This window comes from Procambarus clarkii, chromosome 80, assembly GCF_040958095.1.
Source record: "Procambarus clarkii isolate CNS0578487 chromosome 80, FALCON_Pclarkii_2.0, whole genome shotgun sequence".
Classification (NCBI taxonomy): domain Eukaryota; kingdom Metazoa; phylum Arthropoda; class Malacostraca; order Decapoda; family Cambaridae; genus Procambarus; species Procambarus clarkii.
The window spans coordinates 16,102,788-16,114,432 of NC_091229.1; the positions used below are offsets into that span (position 1 = coordinate 16,102,788).

Below are 11,645 nucleotides of genomic sequence, written 5' to 3' on the forward strand. Positions count from 1 at the left end.
GATGGAGCATTGTTATATACATGAGGTGTTTGTGAATGTTGATGGCTTGGGTTGAATGAAGTGGAGATCAAACCCTGGGCTGCTCTTGCAATCATTGCCTGCAACACGCCCAGGTGCAAGAAATAAACAAAAATTATAAAAAAATTTTGCTTAAAAAAAATGCTCATTTGTGTTCCCTGATCACGGGAAAAATAATAAAAAATCGTAGGTGGCATATTTTGGCCGCAATAGGGTGGGAAAGTCTGGCAAAAAAAAAAAGGCGTTGACAGAGCAATTGTCGGAGGTGGTCAGCTCCGCCAGGGCTGTCAGGCAGGAGTTGCCACTAAAAGATTATTACCTAATTATTACAATGTCTGATTTTTTCTTAGTTTTTTCAGTAATATTATTCAATAGTATGTAGTGTGATATATTTACATAATAAAATGTGTGAACCATCGCTATACTCAAAATTATGGTGTGCATATTACCGATTCAATTATGTTCATAAAGCAATAAACAAATAGTTTTGCTGTTATTACACTATAAAGACAGGTTATATATAAGTATCTGCATGTTTTGTTCACCATAACGAACCACTAAGTTGGTATGATGAGTCAAAAAGCAACGAGGAGGGGGTCACCACACCAGCCAGCAAGCCTCTGGCCGCCACTCCCTTCCTTAACAACACCTCACTAGCCAAGATTCTTCTCCCACCATACTGTTTTTACTTTTATTCACTATATACAGACATTATATATATAAGCATCTACATGATTTATTCACCATAACTGTACAACTAGGCTGGTATGGGGGGTTCAGGCAACAAGACGTTGCCCCACACACACAGTTAGTCGGCGACTGCCTCCCTCACTGGTTCAAGGCCAGATGCACTAGCATTATTGCTCACCCTTGGATTTGGGGTTTTCCTATGGCATAACCGTAAACAGTAAATTACAGAATAATTAAAGAGCTCATGTGATATTTATGTACACTGTATGGATACAATACCTTCCCTTAGATACGATGGAGTCGATTTATGTGTACAATTCCACGAAAAGGACTTGCTGAGCACAATTATTTGGGAGATCAGCACGACATGTTTTCCGTTGTGGGTTGGAAAATGGCTACTTCTTCTTCTTCGCACCGGGCATTTCCTCCCAATGCAGTTTATAAAAAAGTGCAGACAATAACGTGGCTGAAATATGTTGACCAAACCACACTAGAAAGTGAAGGGACAACGACGTTTTGGTCGAGAATGGTCCAAGACGGACCGAAACATTGTTGTCCCTTCACTTTTTAGTGTGTGGTTTGGTCAAAATATAAAGAAGTGGAAAGAGGGTTTATATTTATTTTAGTGCTTATAATTATGTCTGCTCCAAGAAAATGTTCTTGATATTTGCAGTCCAGAGACTGATTTTTAGGAAGAATTCACTATAATGTTAGCTGGTGAATTCAGTGTTGGTGACGTGGCAATTATTTCTCGTTTTTTCTCCGGGAAAATGCTCCAAGCCTAATATTATTGGCATGGGTGATTAAAATCATTTGTATTAGTATGGGTTAATTGGTTAGTATAAGAACAGCAGCAATATTAGCTGTGTTTTGTGTTGAAGATTATTAATGGATGTCCTTTTTTTTTCCCAATACTGTACTTCATATGCTTCCCAGTCTTTTGAAGTCAAATTGAAGTTAACAAGTATTAACAATTGTAATTTATCTTGATCTGCTTTTACAATAATCTCTGATGATCATTATAAGGCGCTCTCTTGTCATCTAGCCCCTTCTTAGTCCATGTGGAGCTTGCTGGTGGACTGTAGGCAATAATGATTATCAATTTATCATTTTAATAGCAGATCTCCAGTGCCATTATGTCAACTTCCCAAGGATTGTCAAGTATTAATTCTCTTGACTTGAGTTATTCCTTCACCAACCTCTTCAAATTTTTGTCACATCTCCAAATAGCATAGCCCCTTAGAAATACCACCTCCTTTAAAATTTTATCTTCTAATTTCATCTCTGCTAGTGCAACGATATCGGGCATCTTAAGCTATATTATACTGTATCATTCAACTCTATTATATTTTACTTTACAATATCTATATTAATACAGTGTACACCATTTTCAGAAACATGTTTCCTCCTTTGCCTTTCACTTCCCTTTATTCTAAGGATTTTGTTGGTTTGCTTTCATGTGCCATCTTGTCTGCTTCCCAATCTCTTACCTTGTAGAAAAACATTTATTTCTTCTTCATTCCTATCCTCAATTAAATGTTTTGCTTCAAGGTTCATTTTGGCTTCTGTCTTCCTTTGAAAATTCTCATCTAAATGGCCATTGTTTCCCACCTTTATCATTTTGCAACTTCTTGGCATTCCTTAGCATTTTTGTCATTTGCTTTAATTCATTAAAAGTCACCCCTTAATTGGCAAATCTTGACTTTTACGTATTTGCCTAGTCCCCGGAAGAGGCCTTGTCCTAAACTACTATTTTTAAATAACAAATTTTTTGCTGCTCTGTCCAACCTGAATGGTATCTCCTTTTCCAGACGTCCAAAAATTATCATAGACTTCTGTTTATTGTGTTCTGCACCAATTTACTGCTGGTAACCAGGTTTTTTTGTAATTGCCTGTAATGTCAGTTCCTGACTGCTCATTTCTGTTTTTAATTTCCAAACATACTCCATTGTTGCTCTTATAACTAGTGCATTGTTTTCGTATCTCTCGTTACAATTTCTTCAATCCTATAGTGACTTCTTGCAGTTGAGTTGACCCAAGAATTTTCTTTTAGAAAGTCCTTGCCTAGCTCTGTTTTGGCTAGCTTGTATAGTTTCTCTTCATTCTTGTCTATATCTGTCTACTTCTTCAAATTTTCCCCATTATATTTTCCATATCTCATTTTGTTTCATTAGTTCCTTCATGCTTCCTGTACTATGTACAGTAGTACCTTGGCTTTTTAATTTAATCCGTTCCCAGAGATGACTTGTAAACGAAAAATTCGCAACCTGGAACGCGTTTTCCCATAAGAAATAATGTAAATTGAATTAATCCATTCCACACGCCCGAAAATATTAACTTAAAAATACATTTTATACAGAATACTATTCATATTTTTCATACGCAAAACAATCGGGTATAAATATTAATCATAAATAAAATAAGTGAATATTTAGCTGTACTTTACTGAAGACATGTTGGCGTATGGGAGACGGTGAGGAGGGACGAGCGGTGTTTGTGTATGGGAAGGGTGAGGAGAAGGTGGGGGAGGAAGTGAGACCATCCCCAGTCCATCTTAAATGTTTTTATATCTGCATCACTGGTTCCAGATTTTCCTTTCACACATTTGAAAGAAGGGACTGGGGGTGACCAGCTCCTGTGTTAGTCCTAGTCGGAGGCTCGCCTACTCACGCCACCGCCTCTGATACCGACCCACCCATTCTGACCACCTGTCCTACTACTCATCTGCCCATCCACTGTCTCCTGACCCCCCCCCCCCTTCTCCCCCCCTTCTCCCCCCCCTTCTCCCCCCCCTTCTCCCCCCCCCTTCTCCCCCCCCTGCTACCCACCCACTCAATGTGGTCGTAGTCTGCTCTGTGTCGAAGCTGTAGCGTCTTTGGGTTGGTTAGAACTGTACACACAGAGTGCTACATTCTTGAGGTTGAAGATGTGTGGTAACTCCGAAGTGCCGGTACTGAAGTTAACTGAATCAGTGGAAATTATATTGTCGCTTAATTGCTTCTCGATTGCTTGTATGATTGGACCACACCTCATCTCGTCATCCTCCAATAGATTGGAAGTGTGAAAGGAATGTTCACTGTAATTAGGGAAAAGATTATAGCTTTGTAATTAGTGCTAATGAGTTACGCCATTAAGCTAATGAGAGGTTGGAGCGAGTGTATTGTTTGCTCGCTACACATCCATCTATCCATCCACCAACCCACCCATCCATCCAGTCCTCCCACCATCCATCCACCAACCCACCCATCCATCCAGTCCTCCCACCTCCATCCAGTCCTCCCACCATCCATCCACCAACCCACCCATCCATCCAGTCCTCCCACCATCCATCCATCCACTAACCCACCCATCCATCCAGTCCTCCCACCATCCATCCATCCACCAACCCACCCATCCATCCAGTCCTCCCACCATCCATCCATCCACCAACCCACCCATCCATCCAGTCCTCCCACCATCCATCCATCCACCAACCCACCCATCCATCCAGTCCTCCCACCATCCATCCATCCACCAACCCACCCATCCATCCAGTCCTCCCACCATCCATCCATCCACCAACCCACCCATCCATCCAGTCCTCCCACCATCCATCCATCCACCAACCCACCCATCCATCCAGTCCTCCCACCATCCATCCATCCACCAACCCACCCATCCATCCAGTCCTCCCACCATCCATCCATCCACCAACCCACCCATCCATCCAGTCCTCCCACCATCCATCCATCCACCAACCCACCCATCCATCCAGTCCTCCCTCCATCCATCCATCCACCAACCCACCCATCCATCCAGTCCTCCCACCATCCATCCATCCACCAACCCACCCATCCATCCAGTCCTCCCACCATCCATCCATCCACCAACCCACCCATCCATCTAGTCCTCCCACCATCCATCCATCCACCAACCCACCCATCCATCCAGTCCTCCCACCATCCATCCATCCACCAACCCACCCATCCATCCAGTCCTCCCACCATCCATCCATCCACCAACCCACCCATCCATCCAGTCCTCCCACCATCCATCCATCCACCAACCCACCCATCCATCCAGTCCTCCCACCATCCATCCATCCACCAACCCACCCATCCATCCAGTCCTCCCACCATCCATCCATCCACCAACCCACCCATCCATCCAGTCCTCCCACCATCCATCCATCCACCAACCCACCCATCCATCCAGTCCTCCCACCATCCATCCATCCACCAACCCACCCATCCATCCAGTCCTCCCACCATCCATCCATCCACCAACCCACCCATCCATCCAGTCCTCCCACCATCCATCCATCCACCAACCCACCCATCCATCCAGTCCTCCCACCATCCATCCATCCACCAACCCACCCATCCATCCAGTCCTCCCACCATCCATCCATCCACCAACCCACCCATCCATCCAGTCCTCCCACCATCCATCCATCCACCAACCCACCCATCCATCCAGTCCTCCCACCATCCATCCATCCACCAACCCACCCATCCATCCAGTCCTCCCACCATCCATCCATCCACCAACCCACCCATCCATCCAGTCCTCCCACCATCCATCCATCCACCAACCCACCCATCCATCCAGTCCTCCCACCATCCATCCATCCACCAACCCACCCATCCATCCAGTCCTCCCACCATCCATCCATCCACCAACCCACCCATCCATCCAGTCCTCCCACCATCCATCCATCCACCAACCCACCCATCCATCCAGTCCTCCCACCATCCATCCATCCACCAACCCACCCATCCATCCAGTCCCCCCACCATCCATCCATCCACCAACCCACCCATCCATCCAGTCCCCCCACCATCCATCCATCCACCAACCCACCCATCCATCCAGTCCCCCCACCATCCATCCAGTCCCCCCACCATCCACCCATCCAGTCACCCATCGAGGGGTGGGTGGATTTTCCCAATATGGAAAATACTGGAGGGCCAAGTCCCAAATCTACACAGTAAAATAACAGCGTACTGGAGTGAACGATATGGAAGAAAATGCAGAATAGAACCAGTGAAGAGCAGAGGTGCCACAGGCACAATCAGAGAACACTGTATAAACATCAGAGGTCCAGGGTTCTTCAACATCCTCCCAGCGAGCAAAAGAAATATTGCCGGAACAACCGTGGACATCTTCAAGAGGAAACTAGATAGTTTCCTCCAAGGAGTGCCGGACCAGCCGGGCTGTGGTGGGTATGTGGGCCTGCGGGCAACAGCCTGGAGGACCAAACTCTCACAAGTCGAGCCTTACCTCGGGCCGGGCTTGAGGAGTAGAACTCCCAGAACCCCCCATCAAGCAGGTAAGCAGGTACCATCCATCCATCCATCCATCCATCCATCCAGTCCCCCACCACCCACCCACCCATCCATCCATCCAATCCCCCCACCATCCATATCTTGAGGTTATCTTGAGATGATTTCGGGGCTTAGCGTCCCCGCGGCTTGGTCCTCGACCAGGCTTTTTTTTTTTTTTTTTTTGTTACACACACCCCCCGAGGAAGCAGCCCATAGCAGCTGTCTAACTCCCAGGTACCTATTTACTGCTAGGTAACAGGCATCAGGAGCAAAAACTTTTTGCCCATTTGTCTCTGCCTCCACCGGGGAGCGAACCCGGAACCTCAGGACTACGAATCCGAAGCGCTGTCTACTCGGCTGTCAGGAGCACCCATCTAGTCCTCCCCACCATTTTTCCATTGCCACCCACCCTACCATCCATCCACCCACCCATCCAGTCCCCCAACTATCCATCCATCCAGTTACCCCACTATCCATCCTGTTGTCCTACCAAATATAATATTCAAGTTTGATCGTCACTAGGCGGGTGACACTTATAAATGAAAGCGCGGTCGCCTGTGCCACCCGGAACCATGCACTCGGTCGACCCATACGTGTATCAACAAACTCGCAAAGCGGGGAAAAGCTCGTAAACTGATTAAAGTGTTACGAAGAAATTGAGCTTGTAACCTGAAAAATTTGTAAAGGACGTTCATTACCCCTAGGTTCCAATGTAGTATTGAACCTTAAAATAACATTTGTAAGGTTCTGTGATTTTGAATGAGTAAAGATGTTGAAGTTAAGGATTTATCCTGAGGCTAATCAGTGTAACATGTAAAGAACTTGCCAACATCAGACCAGTTGGTAGGTAAATAATTGCAATTTGAAGCCTCTAATACTTTTGCTCCAGTGCTGTATGAGTAAACTAGATCCAATGCTTGGCCCAGCACCTAAAAACCTGAAAATTGAATGTAATTACTTTACATTGCTTGAATGTGGCCTCACTTGCTCATGAATGTGTATCCTTGAAAGAATGTACACATTTGTGAGCACATGTACATATGTAATAATAATAATAATAATAATAATAATTTTTTATTTAGGCAAAGGTACATACATAAGGAGATTTTACAAAGTTTGTTGGCTTTATAGATAAGAGCTAGTACATACAATGCCTAAAGCCACTATTACGCAAAGCGTTTCGGGCAGGAAAAAACACTACTGACTAAAGCTTAAAACTAATGGGTAAAAAGAAAAAAATGCATTGAGTACAAATAAAAATAGAGGTAAAAGAGGGGGGAACATTGTTGAAAAAACAGCACAAATACAATTACAAATTATTACAGAAAATTACATTAAAACAGCGTTGATTTGAAAAACAAAAAAAAAATACAAAAAACATACATGGGTTGACAATAGAGGGGTAAGGTAGGTTACAGGGAATTTATTAGGTATAGCTTCGTTTTTAACTTAAACTGGTTGAGAGAGGTACTGTCTTTAACATGGTTGGGAAGGTCATTCCACATTCTGGGCCCCTTGATTTGTAGAGCATTTCTGGTTTGATTAAGTCGTACTCTAGGAATATCAAAACTGTATTTATTTCTGGTGTGGTGCTCATGGGTTCTGTTACAACCTTCTATGAAGCTTTTGAGATCAGGATTGGCATTACAGTTTAGCGTTTTATATATGTATAGTACACATGAGAGAATGTGCAGTGACTTAATGTCTAACATATTCAGGGATTTGAGTAGGGGTACCGAGTGATGTCTGGGGCCAGAATTGGATATTGTCCTAATAGCAGCTTTGTGTTGAGTAATTAGAGGACGTAAGTGATTTTGGGTAGTAGAGTCCCAAGCACAAATACCATAGTTGAGATATGGATAGATAAGGGAGTAATAGAGAGTCACCAGGGCAGGGCATGGTACATAATATCTGATCTTAGAAAGAATGCCCACAGTTTTTGAAACTTTTTTTGATATGTTTAGAATGTGTCCCTGGAAATTCAGCTTGTGGTCAATGAGAATGCCAAGGAATTTGCCATCTAATTTGTTACAAATTTGGGTATTGTTTATTTTGAGATTTATTTGATTAGAGGATTTATTGCCAAACAGAATATAGAAAGTTTTGTCAATGTTAAGGGTGAGTTTGTTGGCAGTTAGCCACAGATGGACTTTATTTAGCTCAGTATTTACTGTGGCATTTAGAGCAAGGGGATCAGGACTGGAGTAAATGAAGGTTGTGTCGTCAGCAAATAGGATTGGTTTGAGGTGTTGGGAGGCATTTGGAAGGTCATTAATGTAGATGAGAAAGAGAGGAGAGGGCCAAGTATGCTGCCCTGGGGAACACCAATGTTGATGGGTAGGGTGGGAGAAATTGTATTATTCACAGAAACACATTGGAGCCTGTCAGTAAGGTAGGATTTGAGGTATTGTAGGGAGTGTCCTCTGACACCATAATGATGTAATTTAAGAAGAAGGTTTTGGTGGTTGACAGTATCGAAAGCTTTACGCAGGTCCACAAGTAACCCAACAGGGAACTCATTTTTATCAAGAGCTGTATGAATCGAGTTAAGCATACTAATAAGTGCATCGTTAGTGCTTTTTTTGGGCCTGAAGCCATATTGGCAAGGGCTAAGTATATTGAGTTTGGCTAGATATGAGTAAAGCTGCTTATAGATTAGTTTTTCAAAAATTTTTGACAAGTTTGGCAGGATTGATATAGGTCTGTAGTTGTTAACATCTGTGAGATCACCACATTTGTGGACAGGCGTTACTCTCGCTTTTTTTAGAATATCTGGAAAGGTTTGGAGTTCAAGTGACTTGTTGAAGAGCAAAGCAATAGCAGGGGCTAAAGATCTGGAGGCTTTTTTGTAGATTAAAGTTGGTATCTCCTCAAGGGCACCAGACTTGGTTTTCAGGGAAAGGATTATCTCATTGACATCTCAGATGTGTATATCTGATATATACACATCTGACATCTGACATCTCAGATGTGTATATCAGATATACACATCTCAGATGTGTATATCTGTGAACATGTGCCCACATGTACACTCATTTTCTTTTATTAATGTAAATACTAAGATACTGTAGAGTGAAATTAGAATAAAATAAATGTAGTACGAGATTATAGTCTTGTTGTAATATTAACGCTGTCCATTTTTATCGATATTGGCAAGTTCCAAAATGATTGAATCATTAAATGATATAGAATGTATGCCAGACATTACTAAAGTATACCTTTTTAAAGTATTCTCAATAACTTTATCTTGAAATATTAGTTCAGAAAGCAACATAACCCATTAAGTCAGCGATCTCAATACTTCATCTACCAGTATTTGAATGTGGAAAGAATTATATATTTACATTTCAATTATTTGTTTTCCATTTCTTGCAGAACATGCTGAATGTGACCAGTTTGAAATGGACCTTTAAACTAAGTCTTCCTGGCCCCAGCATCACCAGGTCTCCGCCCAACCCAGTGTTTGTACAGAAGTCGAGCTGATCAGTTTCAAAGGAAGCTGCTGTACAAATCCTTAGGCTTGCGCCCAATTGTTGCTCATGTCTGAATTGTTTGCATGGCTGCCTGCCTAACGTTTCAGTCGCCATTCATACCTGGGTAGTCTGCCTTTTTGTGAGATTTTTACCTGCCCCTTCCTTGGATTTCCATGGTGATGATGAGGTCAGGTTCTCATAGATGGTTACTCGGCTAACCAGCAACGCTCGACGTATCAACAGGGTCATACCCGCATAAAGTGAGCAAAGTTTCACTCGCTCAGATATCGCTCAACAGCAACACATGTCAGCCCTAATAAGTTATCCTCAAAATTTCTTATTGTGTAGAAAGAGGATCCCTTCCAGTGAGTCTGAAGTGGCCAAATCAACATAGTGTGTGTAGGGTATGAACAAATGTAGTAGAAATTAGCACAGGAAATAATATAGAACGTTTCGTATTTCACAGTTACCAGAACGATGGACTTTGTTAATATTTGTTATATTATGCCATCATCAGGGACTGAAGTGCAATTTGTAAAAATGATTTTTATACATTTTCTTCCAAGAAAACTGGTTTTGCTTAGTGCCAAGAATTATTGCCTGTATTCAGTGAAATGTGTGTTGTGCTTTGTTTATCCAAAAATGTTTATCCTCTACCTTAAAAAATTTTCTTCAGATATTGGTATGATTTGATTGTTTAAAGTTTTCAGCTAGTACATATAGTACATATAAATTATATTGGTAAAAAAAATACATGGACCTGTGAAGGACTGTATTATATATTTGACTTTTGGGGAACAAATTGTTCACATTGTTAAAAAATCATAGATTTAACATTGGTGTTATTGTAAGTTTTTGGTGATAAATTTTGAGGGAAGTGTGAGAGTATGATTTCTGTGCTGTGTAATTTACAACTAAAAGTAGAGGATAGTGAGTGTAACTCAATTTTCCTCTTCCATTTATGCAATATATGTTTTTTAAACTTGAAATTATTAAAATATTTTATTGGCTAACAAGTGCCATATCTAGCCATTAATTCTATGTAGCATTTTATAATGAGGACTGCTACCAAAATATTGCCCATGAATTTGAAGTGTTCTGTGATGCACATTCTGAGACATGAACTGTAAAGTGTACGATTGTCTTCAGTTAACTTTATACCAGTGAGTTTTGAGCATCAATTAGGACAGGGCATTAAATATGGAAACTAAATGTTCAAAATATAAAAATTCTCATTAAAAATTTTAACATTAATATTTTATTTTTTTATCCAATGTATATGTTACTGTGCTCTATCTACATTATTAACATGTTTAAAAAAAGGAAGCTCATCTCGGCCTTAATGCTAAATTGACTGGGAATTTTAGAGGGCTTTGAATTAAAATTTGGATTGAGAGGGATGTGGCACATAATCTGAAGGCAGCCAGATTGTTTTTATTTATAAGCCATTTTCAGATAATTGGAATATTATAATATATATTGTAATAAAGTACAGCATGCTCTTGTAAGGAATTTTATTAGAAATAATCTGAGGCTAATTCAACCTTGGTCTGTACTAGTTCTGCTTATGATATTTCTTGATTATTACTATTTACTATTCATGATAAGTGATCAGCCTGAAGATACAGGAACAGTTTAGGAAATGAATATTAAAAACTACACCCATTCATTCATCCTATCACACCCATTCATTCATCCTATCTTGCACATAAGTACTGTACCTGTATTTTGGTAGCAGTCTTAATTGTAGGTTCTAATTACTTAAAGATACATGTTATTGAATGACAAAAGTCAGGTCAAAATGATTCTAGCATGAATATGCTTGTTCTTCACTTCAGAATGAAGTTGGAAAAAGTAACTAAAGTTCATTTTACAGTTTTATCATGAGCTTCTCCAGTAAATTTAAATCGGTAGTTTTGCTGGGTTCCCAGCCATATTGGTGTTACTTTAAATGAGCGTGCGGATGCTGCCGCTAGGGAAGCTATCCGCTTTTGTCCCATCTCCCATAAAGGTATTCCTTATTCTGACTTTTACCCGGTTATTCATTTCTAAATCCTTGCCCGTTGGCAGGCTTGTTTGTAACAAACTGCATTCTCTTAAGCGTAGTGTGTCCCCGTGGTCTTCCTCCTACCACCGTAACTGGCGGTGGGAAACGGCT

At 41.6% G+C, this 11,645-nt stretch overlaps 1 protein-coding gene across 1 annotated transcript in view; it reads left to right on the top strand.

The window, feature by feature from the left end:
• The window catches only part of Thor (eukaryotic translation initiation factor 4E binding protein thor), a 29,381-nt gene extending 18,640 nt beyond the window's left edge, over positions 1–10,741 (top strand). Inside the window, exon 3 of the mRNA XM_045727917.2 lies at positions 9,390–10,741. Within this exon, the coding sequence (XP_045583873.1) occupies positions 9,390–9,427 (38 nt within the window). The 3' untranslated portion in view covers positions 9,428–10,741. The remainder of the gene's footprint in view (positions 1–9,389) is intronic.
• The last annotated feature ends 904 nt before the right edge of the window (positions 10,742–11,645 follow it).